The sequence below is a fragment of the Cervus canadensis genome, chromosome 4 (assembly GCF_019320065.1).
Source record: "Cervus canadensis isolate Bull #8, Minnesota chromosome 4, ASM1932006v1, whole genome shotgun sequence".
Classification (NCBI taxonomy): Eukaryota; Metazoa; Chordata; class Mammalia; order Artiodactyla; family Cervidae; genus Cervus; species Cervus canadensis.
This window is the reverse complement of record NC_057389.1, coordinates 89688075-89715807: the sequence shown is the minus strand read 5'-3', so window position 1 is coordinate 89715807 and position 27733 is coordinate 89688075. Positions and strand designations below refer to the sequence as shown.

Genomic DNA, 27733 nt, shown 5'->3' with positions numbered 1-27733 from the left:
TTATTCTCAACCTGAGTCATGATCTACTCAACCCTCCCTTCCTCCCTCAGTTTCCCATGGAGACAGCTGTGTGCCCACGTCCCCGACAGCACATTCTCAGCCCCGTACTCACTGCTTAGCGGTGCCGTATCCTTGGGGGTTGATCGCGGCAGACACAGCCACAATCACCGCCGGGACCCCGTAGCCTACAGGGTACATGAACCTCTTCTTGAATCTGCCCGCGCTGGTGTAGTTGGCCACCTTGAGGTTCCTGACAGTGAGGAAGAGGTGCAGCCCTTCGAGGAACATCCAGGTGAAGGCGGCCAGGTAGAGGTAGTGCAGTACACCTGCGATGACCTTGCATAGCACCTGGAGGGGAGAGGGGGGCCATGACCTCACCATCTGCTCTTCACCAGGGTTGTCTCTGGGTGACTTTGGTGAGAGATGCTCCTTAGCCTTCTTCACATGTCCTTCTTCTCTTTAGAGTCATGTCTCTAAATGGATGGATGGTCCCCCTTGTTTATTCCCATGCCTTGGCCAGATGTCACTTGGGCCACCCAAGAAAAACTGAAAATGTATCATGTTTAAAGCTGAATGTGGGACTTCCCTGGTGGTCCAGGGCTTAAAATCCATCTGCCAATGCAGAGGACATGGGTTTGACTTCTTGTCTGGCAAGATTCCACAGGCCGTGGGACAACTAAGCCCAAACACCACAACTACTGAAGACTGAGCCCTAAAGCCCATGCTCTGAAACAAGAGAAGCCATTGCAGTGAGAAGTCCATGTACTGCAAGGAGGAGTAGCCCCTACTTGCTGCAACTAGAGAAAGCTCGCAGCAATGAAGACTCAGCGCAGCCAAAAATAGCTAACTAAAGTTCAAAGAGATCTTTGTCCATCTTAAAATGGAAGAAGATATTATTCAAAATGTGTTAAAGACTGCAGAAATCAGATAGCCCTTTGCCTGTTGGCTAATGGATGCTAGACTTCTCTGAGTCAGATGAAGCTGGTGCTGGCCAGGGCTGTCTCCATCCCAAGAACCCTTAACCACCTCCTTGCCCCCTTTCCCCTTCTGAGGATGAGATTAATCCTCGTAGAAAGCTTATGGCCTGCTTGTCCTGCCGTGATCACCGTCTCTTCCATCTTGGTCACTGCCCAGAACTGAAGTCACTCTGGTCTGTGTGACATATATTTTGGGTACATGAATTAATGAATGAGTGACACCTCCAATATTCTTATCCCCTTAAAGCCCCATAGTTTTCTCTTTTGAGCCAACAGCTCATGGTTTCCTCCACTATGAAAGCATCTGCTCTGAATGACATTTTCTGTAGTAAGCAAGCCCTCCCCCATCTTTCTTCAGGTTCACTGAATGTTCCCTCCACGTCTTTAGGACCACTGGTACTTGAAAAAGTCAATTTCCCCCTCTCTTTAGGTTGCACAGTGTGGCATGTGGAATCTTAGTTACTTGACCAGGGATTGAACCCATGCTCCCTGCACTGGAATTGTAGAGTTTAACCACTGGACCACCAGGAAAATGATGTTCCCCCCCCACCTCCATGTCTTTGATAAAAGTATAACCTGACTTTTGTTTGAGGACACTGCTTTCCACACATTTCAAGAGAACGGTGGCCACTCTCCATTGTTAGAGGGAAATGGGTTTCTTCTACACCTCTCATGCTCTCTTCTGGACCATTGACTCTCTTTTCACGATGAATAAAACCCTCCTCTCTTTGGAATCATGTCCTGAGTCTTTCCAGCAACCTCTCATTCCTTGTAAAACTCCACTCACTTTCTGGTTTCTCCCCCTCACTCCTTGAAGATGTTGTTGCATGAAACAATGCTTGATATCAAACCTTCTAGCTTGGAGTCATAAGTCAGTGACTCTCAGGACCCATCTCCACTGTGCATTGTTCATTCAGTCTGTACAAGTTTTTAAATTGACAATTAACTGGTGAAAGGACATGAAGAAAACTCTGTGAGTTCTGGGCATGTTCTATATCTTGATCAGGGTGACAGTTTTATATCTCTATTTCTATATCTGGGCTTCCCTGGTGGCTCAGGTGGGTAAATAACCCGACTGCCAGCCAGTGCAGGAGATGTGGGTTTGATCCCTGGGTCAGGAAGATCCCCTGGAGCAGGAAATAGCAACCCATTTCAGTATTCTTGCCTGGGATATCCCAAGGAGAGAGGAGCCTGGCAGACTGTGATCCATGGGGTTGCAAAAGAGTCAGACACAACTTAGCGACTAAACAACAACATATCTATGCCTACAGACATAGATAATGCCAAGTTCCTCTGTCTATGGAATTTTCCAGCAACATATCTAACATACAATTTAGCCACGAGAAAGGAGGATTCCTGCCTTCTGCAACAACGCAGATGAACCTTGAGCGCTTTATGCTCAGGAGATTGTCAAAGACAAATACTGTATAATCTCTTATCTAAAAAGAAAAATGGAATCTAAAAATCTCAGATTTGTTGAAAGAAAAAATGAGTAAAAACCTTATTGTCAGGAGACAGAGGTTGGGAGGATGAGATTGATGTAATTTGAGGGTATGAACATGTAAGGAGTAGTAAGTAACCCATGGGAATGAATACACAGTTCCATAAATATACTGGAAGCCACTGAGGTGTACATTTAAAAAGGGCAAATTACAGATGTATGAATTATACTGTTGACACTATGTATAAAATAGTCCAATAAAAATTAAAGAAAAAGCTGTTTAAAAAAAGAGAAGAGGCGCGCCGGGGGAGGGGAGCCAGGCCGGGGCCGGGGCTGGGGCTGGGGGCGGCGGGGGCTCCGCGCTCACGCCGACCCACCGCCCCCAGGACGTGTTCTTCATGATCCGGCGCCACAAGACCACCGTCTTCACGGACGCCAAGGAGTCGGGCATGTTCGAGCTGAAGCGCATCGTCGAAGGTATCCTCAGGCGGTCGCCGGATGAGCAGCGGCTGTACAAAGACGACCGGCTTCTGGACGACGGCAAGACGTTGGGCGAGTGTGGCTTCACCAGCCAGACAGCACGGCCTCAGCCCAGCCACTGTGGGGCTGGCCTTCAGGGCAGATGAGGCATGCGAGGCCATGCGCATCGAGCCCTTCTCCAGCCCGCCTGAGCTGCTGGACGTGAGGAAGCCGCAGGACTCGGGAAGCAGCGCCAATGAACAGGCTGCGCAGTGAGAGGCCTCCCCCAACTGTCCCCCCTCAATAGAAGATTTGGGTGTCCAAAAAATAAAAATGAAAAAAAAAAATTAAAAAAAAAATATAAAAAAGAAGAAGGGAATTCCCTGGCAGTCCAGTTTAGGAATTGGCACTTTCACTGTTGTGGGCTTAGGTTCAATCTTTTGTGGGGGAGCTAACATCCTCCAAGTCATGTAGCATGGCCAAAATAAAAAATAAGTAAGAAAGGGTTTTGGCTAATTCTCCTACCTTGGGCTCTGTCCGTGTGATGCCTGTGAGGAAGAGGAGGTGGGCCAGGAAGAGGCAGATGCAGAGCTGCAGGTGGAGGGAGGTGCTGGTGTTCTGGATGGGTCGACACAGGAGGAAGGTGAGGGCCGCCAGGAGGAGGCAGAGCAGAGACAGGCTCAGCCCCACGTGGGTGATCATGGTCAGCACCGGGTCCTCCTAGATGCGGCAGGAGAAAAGAGACTCCAGCTCGTTTTTGTTTTGGATGCTGTGGTTCCCAACAGGCCAATAAGCCAATTGTGGTTCCCAATAAGAACTCTCAATGGATGGTGTTAATTTCCTCATGAGAAACTGAGCAGATCAATGGTGGCCAGACTGGACTTCCCTCGTAGTCCACTGGTGAAGAATCGACCTGTCATTGCAGGGGACACGGGTTCCATCCCCGGTGTGGGAAGATTCCACATGCTGAGGGGGCAGCTAAGCCCGTGTGCTGCAACTCCTGAGCCCACCTGCTGCAATTACTGAGCCTGTGTGCTGCAACTAGTGAAGCCCATTTGCCCTAGAACCCACAGTTGGGCTCCTCTGCAACAAGAGAAACCATCACAATGAGCAGCCTGGGCTCCGCAACTAGAGAGAGCACATGTGCAGCAATGAAGATCCAGGCAGCCAAAAATAAATAATTTTTTAAAAAGATGTAGAATATTGAAATGAAACATGACTCTCATCCAAACAATAAAAAAATGATAGTCAACAAAATCGTCACTTTTCTCTGTCTCAATGGAGAGATGAGTTTGCACAGCATAAAGGAGATATTAACTCAAATTCTTCCCAAGAGAGATGAGACATGGGAACTAAATCAATTGTAACACAGCACAGAAGGAACAGGTAGTTGTTACAGGAGTGGGTGTGAAGAAATCCACCAGAAGTTCACCAAATTCCTGAAGGCTGAATGCAGTGGTTTTGGACGACTAGGTTTCCCAGATAGAAGGGATGTTTCACTCACAAGTTCTATCCCATGAGAACATATGAAAAGAGGCTCCACGCCATTAGTCATCAGGGTCATATAAATTAAAACCACAATGAGATGAAACTGGAGCCCATTATACAGAGTGAAGTAAGCCAGAAAGATAAAGACCAATACAGTATACTGATGCATATATATGGAATTTTAAAAGATGGTAACGATAACCCTATATGCAAAACAGAAAAAGAGACACAGATGTACAGAACAGATTTTGGGACTCTATGGGAGAAGGCGAGGGTGGGATGTTCAGAGAGAACAGCATTGAAACAAGTATACTATCAAGGGTGAAACAGATCACCAGCCCAGGTTGGGTACATGAGACAAGTGCTCAGGGCTGGTGCACTGGGAAGACCCAGAGGGATGGGATGGGGAGGGAGGTGGAATGGGGGATCGGGGAGGGAGGTGGAAGGGGGGATCGGGATGGGGAACACATGTAAATCCATGGCTGATTCATGTCAATGTATGGCAAAAACCACTACAATATTGTAAAGTAATTAGCCTCCAACTAATAAAAATAAATGAAAAAAATAAATTAAAACTACAATGAGATGCCACTATATACCTCCTAAAAGGGTAGTATTTTTTTAACAAGAAAAAAGAGAAATTTATATTAATGCATACATATGGAATCTAGGAAAACGGTGTTGATGAATGAATGTACTTGCAGAGCAGGAATAGAGACTCAGACATAGAGAATGGACTTGTGTTCACAGTGGGGGAAGGAGAGGGTGGGACCAGTTGAGACAGCAGCACTGGAACATATACACTGTGGCTCTCAGGTAGCATTGAAACAAGTACATTATCATGTGTAAAATAAATAGCTAGCTGGAAGATGCTATATAGCACAGGGAGTTCAGCTTGGTACTCTGTGATGACCTAATAGGGTGGGATGGGGTTTCAGTAAGAGGGAGACTCAAAAGGGAAGGGAATGTTGGTATACATATTCATGTTGGTATACGGCAGAAGCTAACATAGCATTGTAAAGCATTATCCTTCAATTTAAAAAAATGAAAAGAAAAAAAGGAAGAAGAGAGGAAGATACATAGCTGTTACTCTGTGAATATTTTTTCATTCTTTTTGAAGATCCCTGCCTTCCATCCCAGCACCGTCCTACAGCAGAGCTGATTTTCAGTGTCATGTGTGTTTACATACATACCTTCAGCTCGACCGAGGCCACGAGGATGGCAAAGGTGGACAGATGGCTGCAACTGCATACAGTTTGAGTTCCGTTGTAAAAGATCACATGGCACCCTTCATTAGACCAGACCAGCTCATCCCAGTAGACACAAAGAGACTTTTTGCTTTCCCCTATCATCTGGAAAGAAAATTGTTGGTTCATGAGACACTGTCATTTAAAATCTGAAGCTTCCCACATATACATGCACACACATGCAACGAAATACTATTCAACCATAAAAAAGAAAGACATAATGCCATTTGCAACAACACAGATAGGCCTAAAGGATATTATGCTTAGTAAAATGTCAGGCAGATAAAGACAAATACTCTACATTATCTCCTATATGTGGAATCTAAAAAATAAAATGAATGGTACATAAAAAACAGAAACAAACTCACAGACATAGAGAACAAACTTGTGCTTATCAAGGGTGGGGAGAGACAAATTAGGACTATGGGATTAACAGATACAAACTACTATCTATTAAAAAGATAAGCAACAATGATTTACTATATAGCACAGGAAACTCTACCCACTATTTTGTAATAACCTTTAATGGAATATAATCTGCAAAAATACTGAATTACCATATTGTATGCATGCGTGCGTGCTTAGTCATGTCTGACCAGAATCCTCTGTCCATGGAATTTTCCAGGCAAGAATACTGGAGTGAATTACCATTTCCTCCTCCCGGGTGTCTTCCCAACCCAGGGATCAAACCCATATCTCCTTCCTCTCCTGCAGTTGCAGGCGGACTCTTACCATTGAACCACCTGGGAAGCCCACTATATTGTACACTTGAAACCAATATGACATTCTAAATAAGTTCAGTTCAGTCACTCAGTCATGTCTGCCTCTTTGCAATCCCATGGACTGCAGCACGCCAGGCCTCCCTGTCCATCACCAACTCCTGGAGTTTACTCAAACTCATGTCTATTGAGTCAGTGATGCCATCCAACCATCTCATCCTCTGTCATCCCCTTCTCCTCCTGCCCTCAATCTTTTCCAGCATTGGGGTCTTTTCTAAGGATTCGGCTCTTTACATCAGGTGGCCAAAGTATTGGAGTTTCAACTTCAGCATCAGTCCTTCCAATGAATATTCAGGGCTGATTTTGTTTAGGATTGACTGGATTGATCTTCTTGCAGGCCAAGGGACTCGCAAGAGTCTTCTCCAACACCACAGTTCAAAAGCATTAATTCTTCAGCGCTCAGCTTTCTTTCTAGTCCAGCTCTCACATCCATACATGACTATTATAAAAACCATAGCTTTGACTAGACAGACTTTTGTTGGCAAAGTAGTGCCTCTGCTTTTTAATATTCTGTCTAGGTTGGTCATAACTTTCCTTCCAAGGAGTAAGCAACTTTTAATTTCATGGCTGCTGTCACCATCTGCCGTGATTTAGGAGCCCCGCAAAATAAAGTCTGTTACTGTTTCCGTTGTTTCCCCATTTATTTGTCATGAAGTGATGGAACCAGATGCCATGATCTTAGTTTTCTGAATGTTGAGTTTTAAGCCAACTTTTTCACTCTCCTCTTTCACTTTCATCAAGAGGCTCTTTAGTTCTCTGCTTTCTGCCATAAGGGTGGTGTCATCTGCATATTCTGAGGTTATTGATATTTCTCCCAACAATCTTGATTTCAGTTTGTGCTTCATCCAGCCCAGCGTTTCTCATGATGTACTCTGCATTGAAGTTAAATAAGCAGGGTGACAATATATAGCCTTGATGTAGTCCTTTCCATATTTGGAACCAGTCCGTTGTTCCATGTCCAGTTCTAACTGTTGCTTCTTAACCTGCATACAAATTTCTCAGGAGGCAGGTAAGGTGGTCTGGTATTCCCATCTCTTTAAGAATTTTCCACAGTTTATTGTGATCCACACAGTCAAAGGCTTTGGCATAGTCATTAAAGCTGAAGTAGATGTTTTTCCGGAACTCTGCTTTTTTGATGATTCAACAGATGTTGGCAATTTGATCTCTGGTTCCTCTGCCTTTTCTAAATCTAGCTTGAGCATATGGAAGTTCACGGTTCACAAACTGTTGAAGCCTGGCTTGGAGAATTTTGAGCATTACTTTGCCAGGTGTGAGATGAGTGCAATTGTGCAGTAGTTTGAGCATTCTTTGGCATTGCCTTTCTTTGGGATTGCAATGAAAACTGACCTTTTCCAGTCCTGTGGCCACTGATGAGTTCTCCAAATATGCTGGCATATTGAGTGCAGCACTTTCACAGCATCATCTTTTAGGATTTGAAATAGCTCACCTGGAATTCCATCACCTCCACTAGCTTTGTTCGTAGTGATGCTTCCTAAGGCCCACTTGACGTCACATTCCAGGATGTCTGGCTCAAGGTGAGTGATCACACCATGTTGATTATCTGGGTAATGAAGATCTTTTTTGTATAGTTCTTCTGTGTATTCTTGCCACCTCTTCTTAATATCTTCTGCTTCTGTTAGGTCCACACCATTTCTTTCTTTTATTGTGCCCATCTTTGCATGAAATGTTCCATGTACCCTTGGTATCTATAATTTTCTTGAAGAGATCTCTAGACTTTCCCATTCTATTGTTTTCCCCTATTTCTTTGCATTGATCACTAAGGAAGGTTTCCTTATCTCTTCTTGCTATTCTTTGGAACTCTGCATTCATATGGGTATATCTTTCCTTTTCTCCTTTGCCTTTCACTTCTCTTCTTTTCACAGTTATTTGTAAGGACTCCTCAGACAACCATTTTGCCTTACTGTATTTCTTTTTCTTGGGGATGGTCTTGATCACTGCCTCCTGTACAATGTCATGAACCTGTGTCCATAGTTCTTCAGGCACTCTGTCTATCAGATCTAATCCCTTAAATCTATTTCTCACTTCCACTGTACAATTGTAAGGGATTTGATTTAGGTCATACCTGAATGGTCTAGTGGTTTTCCCTACTTTCTTCAACTTATGTCTGAATTTGGCAATAAGGAGTTCATGATCTGAGCCACAGTCAGCTCCCAGTTTGTTTTTGCTGACTGTATAGAGCTTCTCCATCTTTGGCTGCAAACAAAAAAATTCTTGTCTGGAGAATCCCATGGAAAGAGGAGCCCGGTGGGTTATAGTCATAAAAGTCAGACACGACTGAGCACACAGCACACACTACGTAAAACATGATGAATTTGGACATATGCAAGCACCTGTGATGCCATCACCACCATCAAAGTAACAAAACATACCCAACACTTCCTGAAGTTTCCTGTGTCCCTTTGTTTTGGCTTTTTATTTGTTTTTGTGGTGAGAACACTGAGAGATCTATACTCAACAAATTTTGAAGTGCAAGATACCATATTCAATATAGGCTTTGTTATATAAAGTATCTTCTACTTAGAACTGGAAGACCAGATAATGTATTTTCAAATTCTTCTTCAATTAATTAGAGGCTCAAGTTTCAATTCTTGGGTCAGAAATGAAATCCTTCGACATGTTAAAAAAAAAAAACAACCCTTTATCTGACTTCAAAATTTGTTTATTTACTTTTGGCTGTGCTGGGTCGTCATTTTGGTCAGGCTTTTCTCTAGTTTCAGAGAGCAGGGCCTGCTCTCAAGTTGCAGTGTGTGGGCTTCTCACTGTGATGGATGGCTTCTCTTGTTGCTGAGCATGGGCTCTAGGGTGCGTGGGCTTCAGTAGTTGTGACACGTGGGCTCAGTAGTTGCAGCTCGAGGGCTCTAGAGCTCAGACTTAGTAGTTGTGACACATGGGCTTAGTTGCCCTGAGACATTTGGGATCTTCCTGGACAAGGGATCGAACCCGTGTGTGCTGCTTGGCAGGTGGATTCTTCACCATTGAGCTACCAGGGAAGATCTCATCTGACTTTTAATTTTCTAAGTTGAGTCTTTTATTTTTTCCAGCTTTATTGAGGAATACTTGACAAATATAACTGTACATACTTAAAGGATGTGACTTGATGTTCACTTTAAGAGACCTTACTGTGAACATCTTGGGCTTCCCAGGTGGCTCAGTGCTAAAGAATTTGCCTGCCAGTGCAGGAGACACAGGTTCGATCCCTGGGTCGGGAGGATCCCCTGGAGGAGAAAATGCCAACCCACTCCAGTATTCTTACCTGGAAAATCCCCATGGACAGAGGAACCTGGCAGGCTACAGTCTATGGGATTACAAAGAGTCGTCTTTATCTGCTCATTTCCCAACAGTATATAAGGCTACAGTTTTTATCACTTCTTAGTCTGTTGAGGGAGTAATTCCCATCACATAATCTTTGGAGTAGCTATTAACCCAGCACTGGGTTGAATTTCCAATCTCCATCGGCAATTCCTGATAAACCAGCTTGGGGAGAAAGAAATGACTACAAAAGCCATACTTTTTCACTACTGGGTTTATAGGTATGATCAGTAGAAATCTCTAGGTGCTCAAACAAGTGGATACTTTGCCCACCTGTATATGGTGAAACGTGAAGTTCACGGGCTTGGCCAGGGAACAGTTCTTCTTGCAGCCTGTGGTACCACTTATCACCTTGGAATTCAGCTGAAAGTGATCCAGCTTCTCATCAAGGGTTAGGTTTGCCTTAGACACAAAGGAGCCATCTAAGATGGACCCTAAAGACTTGTAAGAGATAAAGACCACAGCACCTGAAAGGAAGCAAGGATACGATCAACCTGAGGAGGAGATGGGGGAATGTGTAGCCAAAGTTAAGAATTTATCTGGCAAGTCTCTAAGAAGTCAAATACGGAATGTAGAATCCTAAATCCTACTTTGTTAGATCACACATCCTTGAAAAAGAGATGGGGGATATTTCAAAGCCTTTCCCCTTGCAGGATGATAAGGCTATGTCTGGATTCTAGAAAAGATACTCTCTGTGTCCCTTGCAGCAGTTTACAATAGTCAAGATGTGGAAGCAACCTAAGTGTCCCCCATAGATGAATGGATAAAGATGTGGTATATATACACAGTGGAATATTCAGTTCAGTTCAGTTCAGTCGCTCGGTTGTGTCCGACTCTTTGCGAACCCATGAACCGCAGCACGCCAGGCCTCCCTGTCCATCACCAACTCCCGGAGTTTACTCAAACTCATGTCCATTGAGTCAGTGATGCCATCCAACCATCTCATCCTCTGTGGTCCCCTTCTCCTTTCGCCTTCGATCTTTCCCAGCATCAGGGTCCTTTCCAATGAGTCAGCTGTTCGCATGAGGTGGCCAAAGTATTGGAGTTTCAGCTTCAGCATCGATCCTTCCAATGAACACCCAGGACTGATCTCCTTTAGGATGGACTGGTTGGATCTCCTTGCTGTCCAAGGGGCTCTCAACACCACAGTTCAAAAGCATCAATTCTTTAGCGCCCAGCTTTCTTTATAGTCCAGCCCTCACATCCATACATGACTACTGGAAAAACCGTAGCCTTGTCTAGATGGACCCACAAAAAAGAATGAAGTCTTGCCACTTGCTGCAACATGGATGGACCTGAAGGGTATGATGTTATGTTGAGTGAAATGAGTCAGACAGAGAAAGACAAATCCCACATGATTTCACATCTATGCAGAATCTAAAACACAAGACAAAAGAGAAACAGACCCATGGACACAGAGAACAAAGTGGTGGTTTCCAGAGGAGAGAATATGCAGGGGGCATGGGGGGATGATGGTTGATTGGGATTAAGAGGTACCAACTTTCAGCTGCAAAATATGTCACAAAAATGTAATTACCGACAGAGAATATAGTCAGTAATATTGCAACAGTTTTGCACAGTGAGTTGATCATTCATAATGTATAAAAGTATCAAATCAGCCTGTTGTACAGCTGAAATTAATATAGTATTGTGTATTAATTATTAATATAATTCAATAAAAAATAAAAGTGAATTTCCCCTCCCCCCAATTCTCGAGACGTTGAGATAATCTAGGTAATTTCTGTTACCTCCAGTTCCTCCTCCAGTGACAACAGTGCAATCGATGTCCATTGATGCCTCTTCAGTCTGTAATTTAACTGTCTCATTTTCTGTTTTGCAGCTGTTCTTGATAGTCAGAGCTTTAATAACTAAAAAACAAAAAATCTGTGTGAATATTGGAAATCTTTATAAACACTTATTTTAAAATGTAATCTCCTTGTCCATCTCATTTAAAAAAATGACAAGGACTTCCCTGGCAGCCCAGTGTTTAAGACTTCATGCTCCCAGTGCAAGGTGCACGGGTTCGATCCCTGGTCAGGGAACTAAGATTCCACATGCAGCATGGTGTGGCAAAAAAATAAATAAAAATTAAATTAAAAAAATGACAACTGTAGGAGTGTCTGACACTTTGTGACCCCATGGACTATAAAGTCTATGGAATTCTTCAGGTAAGAGTACTGGAGTGGGTAGACTTTCCCTGGAGTGGGTAGAAATTTCTATAGGAATTTCCCTATAGGATCTTCCCAACCCAGGGATTGAACCCAGGTCTCCCACATTACAAGCGGATTCTTTACCAGCTGAGCCACAAGGGAAGCCCAAGAATACTGGAGTGGGAAGCCTATCCCTTCTCCAGCGGATCTTCCCGACCCAGGAATCGAACTAGGGTCTCCTGCATTGCAGGTGGATTCTTTACCAACTGAGCTATCAGGGAAGCCCCTGACAACTGTAGGAGCTTCAAATGAAAACTGGAGCTTGGGTGATCGAGTTGGAGTGGACACATAGAAGCTGTTGGCTTTATTTGGGCACCCAGTCTCTTATTGGAGGGAACAGATTCAATACGGTAGAGTTGAGTGAGGCTGGCATGAGATTGTCTCATCTCTTCTAATCATGAGACTGATATCTTTTCTTTTGACCACACTATCATTCAAGAGGAAGTCTCAATTAAAGAGTTTAAGAGGTCATTATCTATTAATCATACACTTTTTCACTTAGTTTGATACATGCTGAAGAATCACAAGGCACTTACTAAGTCAGCTACTATTGATACTATGGGCTTCCTAGGCGGCTCAGTGGAAAAGAATTCACCTGCCAATGCAGGAGATGCCAGAGATGCGAGTTCAATCTCTGGGTCAGGAAGATCCCTTGGTGAGGAAATGGCAACCCATCTAGTGTTCTTGCCCGGGGAAATCCCATGGATAGAGGAGCCTAGCAGGCTATTGTCCATGGGGTCTCAAAAGAGTTGGACACGACTTAGTGACTAAACAATAACAACAAATAAAGTAGATAACTAGTGACAATCTACTGTCGAGTGCATGGAGCTCTGCTCAGTGCTCTGTGGTGACTAAATGGGAAGGAAATACCAAAAAAGAGGATGTGTAGCTGATTCATCTTGCTGTATGGTAGAAACTAACACAGCACTGTGAAGCACCATACCCCAATAAAAATTAATTAAAAAAAGAATCGCAAGGCATCTTATTCCTTCCCTCCATCTCTCCATACTTGCTCTTCTCTCTCTTTTATTTTGAACAAGCCAAATATTTTAATCACCTAGGCCAAATGTTTTAATCACCTACACATTAATCAACTTTAGCACCAACCTTTCTCTTTCTCTCAAACTCTGCATCAAACCTGGCAGCAAATTCACACTTTTTGCTGAAAAGACACCAATCTTGGTGTGAATCGGACTGGGGACACTGACTTCATCTAGACCACCAGTAGATCTCTCCTGGCTCATCCCAATCACATAACTGGCATTCACTGTTCCTCCGGAGCCCCCAGTCGGATCCTTTCAAAATGTGAATCAGATGGTGTCTCCCTGAATAAAAGCCACTGTTGTTACAATTCCCAGGAAGACCCTGTCTGATCTTGCCTTACATCAGTTCCTTGACCAGTCACTTCCAGACACTCTGCAAGTACCTCCAGCACACCAGGAATGCTCACCCCAAGCCCTCTGCCCAGGATCATTCTCTGTGAAATATGCATGTAGCTCACTTCTTCTTTTCCCTTAAGTCTCCTTACAAATCTCACCTCCTCTCCAAGCCTACTCTAATAAGTCTAATTAGCATCATAAACTGCTTCCCTGGCATTTGCTATCTCCCTCCCCACATCTCTAAGACAGAAAAATGTGATTACATCAAAAGTGGAAACATCTTCACTGAAAAGTCCTTTCAAGAAACCACAGATTGGCAGAAGATATTTAGAAACATAAAATGAGGTCCATCATATGTAAAGAGCTCCTAAAATTCAATAAGATAAAACAAAAAATATAATGGACAAAGAACACTGGATAAGGGCAAATGAGCAAAGAATATAGATCAGAATAGTTACAGAAATGAAATCCAATGGCCAGCATAAAATAAAGACCTCTAGACTATGTGGATCACAATAAACTGTGGAAAATTCTGAATGAGATGTGAATACCAGACCACCTGACCTGCCTCTTGAGAAACCTGTATGCAGGTCAGGAAGCAACAGTTAGAACTGGACATGGAACAACAAACTGGTTCCAAATAGGAAAAGGAGTACATCAAGGCTGTATATTGTCACCCTGCTTATTTAACTTATATGCAGAGTACATCATGAGAAATGCTGGGCTGGAAGAAGCACAAGCTGGAATCAAGATTGCCAGGAGAAATATCAAGAACCTCAGATATGCAGATGACACCACCCTTATGGCAGAAAGTGGAGAGGAACTAAAAAGCCTCTTGATGAAAGTGAAAGAGGAGAGTGAAAAAGTTGGCTTAAAGCTCAACATTCAGAAAACTAAGATCATGGCATCTGGTCCCATCACTTCATGGCAAATAGATGGGGAAACAGGGGAAACAGTCTCAGACTTCATTTTTTTGGGCTCCAAAATCACTGCAGATGGTGATTGCAGCCATGAAATTAAATGACACTTACTCCTTGGAAGGAAAGTTATGACCAACCTAGACAGCATATTAAAAAGCAGAGACATTACTTTGCCAACAAAGGTCATCTAGTCAAGGCTATGGTTTTTCCAGTGGTCATGTATGGATGTGAGAGTTGGACGGTGAAGAAAGCTGAGCGCCGAAGAATTGATGCTTTTGAACTGTGGTGTTAGAGAAGACTCTTGAGAGTCCCTTGGACTGCAAGGAGATCCAAGCAGTCTATCCTAAAGGAGATCAGTCCTGGCTGTTCATTGGATGGACTGATGCTGAAACTCCAACACTTTGGCCATCTCATGTGAAGAGCTGACTCATTGGAAAAGACCCTGATGCTGGGAGGGATTGGGGGCAGGAGGAGAAGGGGACGATAGAGGTTGAGATGACTGGATGGCATCACTGACTCGATGGACATGAGTTTGAGTAAACTCCGGGAGTTGGTGATGGACAGGGAGGCCTGGCGTGCTGCAATTCATGGGGTTGCAAAGAGTCGGACACGACTGAGCGGCTGAACTGAACTGAACTGAGTCCATTAGTAATCAGTGAAATGCACATAAAACTATAGCAAGAAACCATTGCTTACTCATAATGTCATCAGGGGGAAAAAAGTCTGAAAACTTAAGGATATTGTGGGGGGGAAACTATATTTCAATAAAATAATTTTTTTCCAAAAAAGTGTAATCTTATCCTCTAGTTGATGATAGCACCACAGTTTTTTGTGTCCATATATTCAGTCATTCATTTGATGATTAGTAAATACTTTGAAGTACCAGACACTTTACTAGGTGCTTGTTTATGCCCCCAACTCTTATTGATTCTAAGACTAAAGGCTGCTTTATCCTTCAGTGTATCCTTAATAAAGATTTGTACATAACTCTAGAGTGACTCTTGGATTGAAAGTGACAGTACACACAGCCATAAAAGATTCACTTTGAAAATACGTTAGATTTGAACGATGAATGGATGGTCCAGTCAAATGAACTTTCAAGCCTCATCCAATGCAAACTTAGGGTTCTGAAGAGAAATAAGATATTTCATGTCAAGTACATACACAGATTTTGCCCTTGTAAAGAAAGAGAAGGCTGTTTTCTGCCAATGGAATTATAGCTCAACCAACATTTCCTGAACCCAAATTAAGTTCAAAAGTCTTCCTGAGTATCCACGACCACAGCTTACCCATAAATTGTGACTCTCTCCTCAGCGTTCCTCCTGTGGGTTGATTGAGGGCAGCTTCATAGGCTGCCGACTGCACACTGTGAAGGTAATGTGTCGCTAAACGGGCAATTTCTTCCTTGCGTTTCTGAGATGACTTGCTGATGTTCTTGCTCAAGTTGTAAGAATCGGCTATTTTCTGCCATACAAATAGTGAGTTTGCAGATATAGAGAACAGATGTGTGGTTGCCAAGGGGGAGAGGGGTAGGAGAGAGATGGGCTGGGAGTTTGGGATTAGCAGATGCAAACTATAATACAAAGGATGGATAAAAACAAGGTCCTACTGTATAGCACAGGGAAGTACATTCACTATCCTGTGATAAACCATAATGGAAAAAAATAAATTTACAAATTGTGAGTGGGCTTACAAAATAGACTCACAGATTCCTAAAACAAACTAATGATGACCAAGGGGGAAACACAGGATGCAGGGAGGGGCAAATTAGGACACTGGGATTAACATAGTGAGTAAAGTTGCTCAGTCGTGTCCGACTCTTTGCAACCCCATGGACTGTAGCCTACCAGGCTTCTCAGTCCATGGAATTTTCCAGGCAAGAGTACTGGAGTGGGTTGCCATTTCCTTCTCCATACACAGGGTAAAAAACATGGCCTACTGTTTAGCACAGGGAACTATACTCAACATTCTACAATATCTATATGGGAAAAGAAGCTGTAAAAGAATGAATATATACATATATAACTGAACGTCTTTTCAGCACATATGAAACTAGCACAACACTGTCAATCAACTATACATCAATAACATTCTTAAAAAAGAATAAAATACCTAGGAATAAACAAAAATAGTGTGATATACCACTAAAATTTTTTTAAAAGAATGAAGTATTGAGGAATAAACAAAAAATAATGGATGTGAAAATGACTATTGTCTAGTAGGAAATCATAAAAGGAAACTAAGACTACAGATTCTATTTTCCAGACCTTTCTTGAAACTTCCACAACTATGAACTTTCTCTGGGATTATTCCCATTGTTCAATAGCAGAAGAAGGGAACAGCTTGTAGGGAAAAGACGCGAATGTTTAAACAAAGCTGGAAGAAACTCAGACTTTACACTGTCACTTCATTCCATTGTGAAATAATTGAATATTTTTAATTCACTGGTCCTAGATTTTGCATCACCTTCTACCTGGTTTCCTGGGTTGAGACGATCCCCTGAAGGAGAAAATGGCAACCCACTCCAGTGTTCCTGCCTAGAAATTCCCATGGACAGAGGAACCTGGTGGGCTATAGTCCATAGGGTTGCCAAGAGTTGGACACGACTGAGCGACTGACAATGTGCCCATGCCACCTGGTTTCACCTTTGATTTTCTTCTTAATTTCCCTGCATTTGTGCTTTCTCTTACAGCTTTTTAGTGTACCCCTACACAAATGATAAATTGTCATCTAATATGGGAAAATGCTTATTTTCAGAAAAGTAGGAAGGGAGAGACCTCTGTAGCCTGTAGAATTAAGGTAAAAATCTATTGTGGGGTTTGCATTCCTCCTGTGAGGTGGAGACCCAGAAAGGAAAAAGAGCTTGTCCCACCTAACATAATTAATTCCTTCAGGCATATTGGAGGAAGAAAAAGATGGAGAATTATCTACTATGAGAAAACATTCACAGAAACTGGGAATGATCTCAAACCTGTAGCTTAAGTGTGACATTGTCATCTTTTGGTACTCCTTCTGTCACCATGGTAACAGAGCTCATCCTCTTGTCATTTGGGTCCTTGGTGGTATCCTAAAGGTAAGAATAGAAACATATAATTAGCTTTCATTCAGTTAAAAGCATCCAGAGGTTGTTATTAAGTTCTCAGAAACTTTATTAAAACAATTGGTCCTGGCAGAGAAATACTCTGACATATCTGTGAATGTAAGACTGCAAAATTAAACACACTTGTTGGAGTTTAACACACACACACAATGTAAATAAAGTTCAATACATTGTTTTGGGACTAGTGGGTATCCATTTGAAAAGAGTGACTTAGCTCAACACCCACTTCATTATCCTCAAAAATAATTTCTAGAGAACCAAAGTGTTAAAAGTGCCTAAATATAATGAAATCTAAACTCTCAAGCTAACCCCTTTTTTCCCATTGACAAAATCAAAATAAATTAAAATTGGAGGCGAGGCAATTCAAATATATTAACTTTAGGGGATGGAGACATAATAACCAAGAACTATTCATAATAGTCAAAATATTAAAATTTGTTTGTTTTTATATATTTTATATAAAATATTTGTATTCCTATATAACATGTTATTTATACATAACCTTTGTATATAACATATAATAGTGTAGGCAGGTTCTTCTACTCTTTTAGTAAAAACAATCTTCATAGCATATTTACCTTTATTTTTGACTGATTAGAGACAGTCTATTTTCCAAAAGTGTACTTTGACCTAAATGGTCTAGAAGTCAGGATTTTTAATTCCTATAAGGTCTATATGACATTGGACAACTTTGACCAAACTACAAATAACTTTTAATCAAACAAAGGATTGGATTTTGAAAATTCATCTTACAGGCGTACATACTGGTTTCATAATTGTCTTAATATAACATATATTTGTTTTGTAGGTTACCTTTAAAAGATTTATTTATAATAACACACAGTACTTGCAGCAGTGAAATTATATCAATCATAATAATGATTAAATTGAGGGGGTAGGGGTGCCTCTTTTTAAAAAAATAATTTGGTCATGCCATTTGGCCAGGGATCTTAGTTCCCTGACCAGCGATGGACCCCATGCCCCCTACATTAGAAGCATGAAGTCTTAACCGCTGGACCTCCAGGGAAGTCCCAGGGTGCTTCTTTTTTTATAATTAATTCTGTACAAAGCTAGTGTTGACTGAGAACGCTTCATGGCTGCCATATTTTCCCCCAAACAATACTTTGTTGCTCAAAATGAAAGCAATTGATAAAGCATAAAATATGGAAGAAATAGGAGAGGATCTAAAAATATTAATATCAAGAAACACTTTTTTATCCCCAGAGACCATTACGTGTGTATGCGCTGGTGGAGTTGGAGTGGGTTGATTTGAACCCTTGTTTTATATTTTATATTTAAGCATATTCCCTCTAGAGAGTATTTTGTTTGTAATTATTGTTTATTTCCACATACTGGTGGTAGGCACCAAACAGATTTACGAAGATGGGAACATACCTGTTGTTTATAGTCTTCCGAAAATGTAACTTGGGTTGGGGCAGGGGAACTAGCGTTGATTCCTAGAAATAGAATGAGAGTTCAAAAAAAAGAAAAGAAATGTTTGTTCACAGTCTGAAGTTGGAGAAACTTCCCTTCCAACTTTCCTCCCAGCTTTCTTTCCAAATGGGATTTCTGCTGCTCAGTCATACCTGCACGTTGTCATGCCTGCTGGCCAACTGAAGTATGTGAGTATGTGTGTTAGTCACTCATTAGTGTCCAAGTCTGTGTGACCCCATGGGCTGTAGTCCGCCAGGCTCCTCTGTCCCTAGAACCCCCCAGGCAAGAATATTGGAGTGGGTTGCCATTCCCTTCTCCAGGGCATCTTCCCAAGCCAGGGATCGAACCTGGGTTTCCGGCATTGCAGACAGATTCTTTACCATCTGAGTCGCCAGGGAAGCCCAAAATTGAAGTATAGTTTATTTATAATATTGTATTAGTTTCAGGTGTATAATATAGTGAGTCTATATTTTTATAGATTATGTCTCATTTAAAGTTATCACAAAGTAATGGGTATATTTCCCTGTGCTGGGCATTATATCCTTGTTGCTTGTTTATTTTATACACACTTGTTTGTGCCTCTTAATTCTATACCCCTATCTTGCCACTCCCCCTTTCTTCTCCCCACTGGTAGCCACTAGTTTGTTCTCTATATCTGTGAATCTGTTTCTGTTTTGTTATATACATCTGTTTGTTTTATTTCTTAGGGTCCACATGTAAGTAATATCATACAGCATTTGTCTTTCTTTGTCTGATTTATTTCACTAAGTATAATACTCTCTAGTCCGTATTGTTGCAAATGTCAGAATTTCATTCTTTTTGTTGCTGAGTAGTATTTCATTGCTTGTATATATCTATATCTATCTGTCTGTCTCTTTATATATCTCACATCTTCTTTATCCATTCATCTGTCAATGGACACTTAGGTTGCTTCTGTAGCTTGGCTATTGTAAATACTGTTGCTATGAACATTTGGGTGAATGTATCTTTTCAAATTAATGTCTTTGCTTTCTTCAGATATATATCCAGGAATGGAATTGCTGGATGATATGGTAGCTCTGGTTTTAGGTTTTTGAGGAACCTCCATACTGTTTTCCATAGTGGCTGCACCAATTTCCATTCCCACATCCTCTCCAGCATTTGTTGTTTGCAGACTTTTCCATGATAGCCATTCTGACATGTGTGAGGTGATATTTCATTGTGCTTTTGATTTGCATTTCTCTGATGATCAGCAGTGTTGAGCATCTTTTCATGTGCCTGTTGGCCAGCTGTATGTCTTTGAAAACACGTCTATACAGGTCTTCCGTCCATTTTTAATCAATTTTTAAAACTTTTTGATGTTGTATGTGCTGTTAGTATATTTTGGATATTAACCCCTTATCCATCATATAATTTGTAAATATTTTCTCTGATTCAGCAGGTTGTACTTTAAAACTTTTTTAAATTTTGTATTGGAGTGTAGTTGATTAACAATATTGTGTTGGTTTCAGGTGTATGTACAGCAGATTGGCTCAGTTACACATGCGCATGCGTGCTCAGCCATGTCTGACTCTTCTGAGACTCCATGGACTGTAGCCTCCCAGGCTCCTCTGTCCATAGAGTTTTCCAGCCAAGAATACTGGAGTTGGTTGCAGTTTCCTTCTCCAAGTTATACATGTATAGGCAGCTATTCTTTTGAAAAAGAATTTGTCTTTGTGTTTTTTAATTGAATTGCTCTATCTTTGGATTTTTTTCAATAGAAGTAAGGATGACAAGTTAAAATACCAATAAATTAATAGCCACTAGGGAGAGCCTTTGTGGTTACTTTAACAGAAGTTGTGCATTTGGAAGGCATCTCTGCTCAGTGGTCAAGAACCCGTCTGCCAGTTCAGGAGATACAGGAGACACGGGTTCGATCACTGGGTCCGGAAGATCTCCTGGAGGAAGCAGCCATGGCAACTGCCTCCAGTATTCTTGCCGGCAGAAGCCCATGGTCAGAGGAGCCTGGTGGGCTACAGTCCATTGGGTCACAAAGAGTCCAACATGACTGAGAGACTGAGCAGACACACATACATGTTATGCACACACAAACACACATAAACAGCTATAGCAAATGACAGTGTTTAGATACTGAGGAGTTTAAAGGTTATTAGCATATTGAAGTCAGATCCACACTGATTCATTGTTTTTCCTCATTTGTTTTGGTCAAATCTTTCTTTTAGAAAGTTTTCACCTGAAGGTGTCAGAGAATCTGCTTACCTATGCAAGTTCCTCCGGAGCCAGTAAATTGAGCTCTCCCATCAGGAGTCTCAAACCCAGGATTGCAGACACATAAGTAGCTTCCCGGGATGTTCTGACATGTGGCTGTCAGTGGGCACGCTTTGGTGTTCAGGCATTCATTCTTATCTGTGGCAGGAAAAGGATGAAAAGTGAATCAGTCAGTGACAGGGCTCCATGGGGTCACTCAGGGCTCCATGAGTTCACTTCTTCATCCCAAGCCTGTGCATGTCCACCACACACAGGTCACAACATCAGTCAGCATCAGAGCAGTGGACAGTCTGTGTATTTCAAGGCACTCACCTTGAGTGAACTGAACAACAGCAATAAATACTTCAATAAAACACTTTTTAACTAAAAAATTAAAAAAGAGATTTAATACATATTTGGGCTTCCTTAGTGGCTCAGATGTGGGAGACCTGGGTTCAAGGATCGGGAAGATCCCCTGGAGAAGGAAATTACAGTATTCTTGCCTGGGAAATCCCATGGACAGAGGAGACTGGTGGGTTACAACCTCCTACAGTCCATGGGGTTGCAGAGTCAGACATGAATGAGCAACTAACATTAACTAACATATATGCTTATTTATTTAAAAAAAAGTAGAAGGAACAGGAAGTGATGAACAGAGATTTTTAAAGTACTCTAGAAAACATGTGTCGGAGGAAGTGACAAAGTATAAGAGAATATGAAAACACCATACAAGAAATTCCCCCCCCCTCCAAAAAGCCCCCAAAAACAGAGAGGTAAGATTTAGGAAGAGAATGGAACTCATTGGGCTTCCCAGGTGATGCTAGTGGAAAAGGATCTGCCTGCCAACGCAGAAGACACAAGAGATGTGGGTTTGATCCCTGGGTCAGGAAGATCCCCTGGAGGAGGAAAATGGCAATCCACTACAATATTCTTGCCTGGAAAGTTTCATGGACAAGAGGAGCCTGGTGGGCGATAGTCCATGGGGTCAGGGTATGATTGAGTGACTGAGCACACGTAGAACTCATCTGTGTAGAAAACAATGGAAGAACGGACGGCTTTATGATGAGTCCATATTTTCTGTGTCTTGATCACAGGTGGTAATCTTATATTCAAAGTCTACAAACAATATATGCTGGAGAGGGTGTGGAGAGAAGGGAACCCTCCTACACTGTTGGTGGGAATATAAATTCATATAGTCATTATGGAGAATAGTATGGAAATTCCTCAAAAAACTAACAATAGAATTGCCATATAATCCGGCAGTCCCACTCCTGAGAAAATTTCTCTCTACCTAAAAAATAAATACATAAACAACTCTTTTTATATGAGTTGATTTCTTCATGTGAAAAACTCAGGAGCAATATCTGAAAACTCACTAGTGTGTTTCAGGAGTTGAGTTCTTTTAAAACGTTTTCTAAAAACTACATTCTAAACCTCTGAAATAACATGTTAGAATATACAATGAAAACTAATTCCCATGCACAAATCTTTAAGTTTTTTTTTTTTGCTATAAATACAAATGTAGGTGATAAAAGAGTTTTTTGAAACCCTAAAATGCAAAATGGTAGGAATAAGATTTTGTGTGAGCTATATATTTTTAATATATTAGGAAACATTCTCCTTGGAAGGAAGGCTATGACAAACCTAGACATTGTATTAAAAAGCAGAAACACCACTTTGCTGAGAAAGGTCAAAACTATGGTTTTTCAAGTAGTCAAGTACGGATGTAGAGTTGGACCACAAAAAGGCTGAGTGCTGAAGAACTGATGCCTTCAAATTGTGGTGTTGGCGAAGACTCTTGAGAGTCCCATGGACAACAAGGAGATCAAACCAGTCAATCCTAAAGGAAATCAACCCTGACTATTCATTGAAAGGACTGGTGCTGAAGCTGAAACTCCAATCCTTTGGGCAGAGCTGACTCATGGGAAAAGACCCTGATGCTGGGGAAAACTGAAGGCAAAAGGAGAAGAGGGGCGCAGAGGATGAGATGGTTAGAGAGCATCACCAACTCAATGGACATGAGTCTGAGCAAACTCTAGGAGAGAGTGAAGGACAGGGAAGCCTGGCATGCTTCAGCCCATGGGGTTGCAAAGGGTCAGACACCACTGAGTGACTGAAAAACAACATTTCCAAATGAGAAAAAATTAGTATGCTACACGTGCCTGCCAACCCCTTATTAATATGGACTTAAGAATATTCCAGATTGAGGACAAACCCCTTTTATACATCCCTGGCTTGCATCCTTCTTACTTAGTGCTGCGCTGTGCTTAGTCGTTCAGTCGTGTCTGACTCTTTTTGACCTCATGGACTGTAGCCCGCCCGGCTCCTCCATCCATGGGGATTCTCCAGGCAAGAAGAATCTTGCCAGACCCTGGCAAGAAGAATCCAGGGTCTGCCACATTGCAGGCTTATTCTTTACCAGCTGAGCCACCGGGGAAGCCCAAGAATACTGGAGTGGGTAGCCTATCCCTTCTCCAGAGGAACTTCCCGACCCAGGAATTGAACCGGGGTCTCCTGCATTGTATGCAGATTCTTTACCCGCTGAGCTACCAGGGAAGACCCTTTTATTTAGTATTTAGATCCCCAAACTATGCAATCTAAACAAAAAGACCCTTGAGCTACAGAATTTAACGGCTCTTTATGATATTCAACAAAAAATGCTTTCCATGCCTAACACGTAGGTCTCTACTATCAAAGCCGTTGACTTGATCAGTTATTCTCCAAATTTAGGTCCAATATCTCAATATGAAGGATAAATAGACCTACTTTTTTCTAGAATGTTCTTACCTAAATAACACTCACCTTTGCACGTCACTCTGGGACCACGAAAACGTATCTGCCCGTTGCTTGATTGATATCCAGATTTACAGGTGCAGAAGTAGCTTCCCACAGTGTCAAAGCAGATGGCTTTCGAAGGGCAGGCCTGGGTATCCAGGCATTCATTCACATTTGTGACTAAGGATCCATAAAGGTCAAATGAGTGAGTTCAGGCCATGTCACTATCCTATCATGCAGGCATTCAGTCCACTACAGAGTACTCCTTAGGTTCCCAGCACCTGGTTTACCATTCTCTTACCCACCTGTTAATGAAGCACTCCAGGTCCTGGTTCCACAGAGCTTATATTTTTATGAGGGGACAAGGGAACAACTTATCCCATATGGAAAGGATTGCAAATAGATGTAAGAAGCCAGATTGAGGGCAAGAGGAGAAGGCGATGACAGAAAAGGGGGTGACAGAGAATGAGATGGTTGGATGACATCACCAACTCAATGGACATGAGTTTGAGCAACCCAGTGTTCTGTGACAACCTAAAGGGGTGGGATGGGGTGGGAGGGAGGTTCAGGAGGGAGGGGACATATGTACACCCATGAGTGTGAGCAAGCTCCGGGAGTTGGTGATGAACAGGGAAACCTGGTGTGTTGCAAACAGTTGGACGCTGAGCGACTGAACTGAACTGATAGCTGATTCATGTTGTTGTATGGCAGAAACTAACACAATACCATAAGGCAATTATCCTCCAATTAAAAATAAATAAATTTAAAAAAAGAAGCCAGAGACTAAGAGGGAGTCAGGAAGAGAAATTCTGTTGGATGACCAGGGCAACTGTGGCTGAGATGACTTAGTGCTAAGTACAAGAAAATCTAGCAGAAGGTGGGATTTTTTTTTTTTCTTTTCTGGCCCTGCCACATGGCATGTGGGATCTTAGTTCCCCAGCCAGGGAACAAACCTGGGTCCTTTGGGTTGGAGGCATGGAGTCTTAACCACTGGACAGCCAGGGAAGTCTCTAGCAGAAGGTTTTCTTGAGCAGTGGGACAAGTCGTGAGATGGAGACCATCTTGGTGTGGAAGGCTAGACAGGAGTGAACAGGGAGACAGACTGATCATCCCTGAGTTCAGAATGTAATTTCAAGGGCTCCCCTGTTGACTCAGTGGTAAAGAATCCACCTGCCAATGCGAGAGACGTAGGTTTGATCCCTGGTCCAGGAAGATTGCACATGCCTCGGAGCAACTGAGACCCTTTGCCACATGTGTTGCAACTGCTGAAGCCTGAGAGCCCTAGAGCCTGCACCCCACCAGAGAAGGCAGCGGTGAGAAGCCTGAGCACTGCAACTAGGGTAGCCCCCACACGCCACAACTAGAGAAAAGCCTGTGCAGCAGTGAAGACCCAGGACATCCAAAAATAAATAAATAATAAAAATGTAATCTTCTATGGTTAACGTCTCGGGGCAATCTCCTACTAAATATTAATAAGGTAATACTTCCTTACTATTCTTTTTAATGGCTACAAGGCACAGGGTATGGGGTCTTAGTTCCTAGAACAGGGATTGAACCTGTGCTCCGTGCAAAGGAAGTGGGGAGTCCTAACACTTTATCCATGGAGGTGCTGTACTATTTTACCCTCCAGTAACAATCTATCTGCTGGGGAAGACCCCTGAGAGTCCCTTGGACAGCAAGGAGATCAAATCAGTTAATCCTAAAGAAAGAATATTCATTGGCAGGACTGATGCTGAAGCTCCAGTCCTTTGGCCACCTGATGCCAAGAGCCGACTCACTGGAAAGACCCTGATGCTGGGAAAGATTGAGGGCAGGGGGAGAAGGGGACGACAGAGGATGAGATGGTTGGATGGCACCACTGACTCAATGGACATGAGCTTCAGCGAACTCTGGGAGACAGTGAAGGACAGGAAGCCTGACGTGCTGCCGTCTGTGAGGTCACAAAGAGTCAGACATGACTGAGCGGCTGAATACCAGCAACAATCTTTGAGACTTCTGGTTGTTACACATCCCTGCCAACATTTGGTACTGTCTGCTTCTTAAGTTTTAGCCATCCTGGCAGGTTAATAGCAATTATCTCATTGTGATTTATTGCATTTATTTTTTGGCCACACCTCAAGGCATGTGGGATCTTAGATTCCTGACCAGGGATCAAACCTGTAACCCCTTCAGTGGAAGCATAGAGTTTTAACCATTGAACCAAGAGGCAAATCTCATTGTGATGTTTAACTTGCAGTTCTCCAGGCTGGATTGCTTTTTTTGCTTTCATTTTATCATTTGCAGGATGAAGAAAATAATTCTACATATTTGGTCATCCTATGACCCAGTGATTCCTCTTAGAGGAATTTCCAGAAGAAAATCTCCTCCCAAAATGAAAACATACATCCACAGAAAGACTTGGACAAGAATGTTCACAGAAGCCTTATTCATCATAGTCAGCCATCGGAGAGTCAGGTGTCCACCAACAGGATAATGGGCCAATAAATTGTGGTGTATTAACAAAATGAAATGCTATGTCAGATTGACACGAAGAGATATTCAGGATATACTAGGTGAAATAAAAGCATACTGTAAAACACTATGAACTGTGACCATATTTGGTAAAATAATATATATGAAATCACACCTATATTTATTAAATCTCAGTCTATATCTGTATCTCTTTATGTGTGTAAATACACATTCATATTTATGTACATACTATTTAACATACACAGGCTGTCTACACAAAGAACCCACAAAAGTTATATGGAAACAATAGAAGATGATGACTCTTTTTACTATGGCTCTTATGTCTTGAGGGCTTTCATGGTGGCTCAGTGGTAAAGAATCTGCCTGCCATGCAGGGGACCTAGGTGTCTGTGTGTGTGTGTGTATATATATATATATATTCATCATATATGCATCATACATATATATATGTAGGTAAAAGTGCATATATATAAGTACCATAATAAAAAGAGATAAAATAATAATAATAAAAAGAGATGTTTTCTCTTTATTATTTCTATACATTTGTTCTCCTGATTTTTGTGGATTCTTTGTGTAAATAGCCTCAGTTAAACAGTAAGAATAAGACAATAAACCTATTTCTTTTTACCATCTGAACCACCAGGGAAGTCCCAAGCTATTTCTTTTCAAGTGTCATAAGTTTAGTGTGGTAGGAAAAACTGTGAAGTCTGGAATTACTTGGAGAGTTACATGAATTTGAGCAAATGCTTACCATTTCCATATTTCTCTTTTTAAGTCTGAGAGCAAAACTTGTTCTGCTTATCCTCACACTGCTTTGTAAAGAAACATCTATGGGGACTCCCCTGGCGGTCCAGTGGTTAAGATTCCATCTCCCAGTGCAGGAGCTGCGGGTTCAATCCCTGGTCAGGGAACTCAGGTCCCACATGCCTCGGGGTGCAGTCAAAAAAAAAAAAAAAACCAACAAAATAGAAACATCTGTAGAAACACAGGCTACACAAACTATTCCAGATTCATTCTGCCCATCACCCACATACCTTGAAATGATGAGTTAGGAATATTCAGGAAGAAAATTAAGCAGGGAAGTCCTGGGAGAGAAAACAAAAGGGGAGTTTAATTTTTTAAATACTCCAGTAGCCTGAATCTATTGAGGCTGCCTTTGCTTTTTTTCCCCCAAATAGCTCTTGTATACTTAGTTTCCCCAAACACATTGGGCACACCCAACATAATTTTGGCCCGCTAATGATCACTGAGAGTTAAAAGTTTATGTTGATCAGGGTAAACAAATGTTCCCAGATCCATGAAAATATTTTTGAGACTTCAGGGGAAAAAATGGATAAAACAGGGAAAAACTTAGAAAGCTGAATAATATTGATGAATAAGTGTTCACTTGAATGCCTTTTTGCAGGTATATAGATAGAATTATATGACTTCATCACTTCTTGAATTTGATATTCATTAGCAGTCTATTCTATTTGAAAATAATACATAAGTTAGGT

At 42.0% G+C, this 27733-nt stretch overlaps 1 protein-coding gene and 1 pseudogene across 1 annotated transcript in view; one reads left to right on the top strand and one right to left on the bottom strand.

Moving 5' to 3' along the window:
• Window positions 1-27322, bottom strand: part of LOC122440317 (adhesion G protein-coupled receptor E3-like) — a 38492-nt gene extending 11170 nt beyond the window's left edge. The window contains exons 1-11 of the mRNA XM_043466399.1: window positions 27272-27322; window positions 23793-23945; window positions 21003-21149; window positions 18726-18787; window positions 17202-17297; window positions 15520-15694; window positions 11470-11589; window positions 9995-10188; window positions 5559-5717; window positions 3403-3597; window positions 113-348 (exon numbers count right to left, since the gene is read on the bottom strand). Of these exons, the coding sequence (XP_043322334.1) occupies window positions 113-348; window positions 3403-3597; window positions 5559-5717; window positions 9995-10188; window positions 11470-11589; window positions 15520-15694; window positions 17202-17267 (1145 nt within the window). The 5' untranslated portion in view covers window positions 17268-17297; window positions 18726-18787; window positions 21003-21149; window positions 23793-23945; window positions 27272-27322. The remainder of the gene's footprint in view (window positions 1-112; window positions 349-3402; window positions 3598-5558; window positions 5718-9994; window positions 10189-11469; window positions 11590-15519; window positions 15695-17201; window positions 17298-18725; window positions 18788-21002; window positions 21150-23792; window positions 23946-27271) is intronic.
• LOC122439390 lies at window positions 2760-3309 on the top strand (annotated as a pseudogene).
• Window positions 27323-27733: the final 411 nt, after the last annotated feature.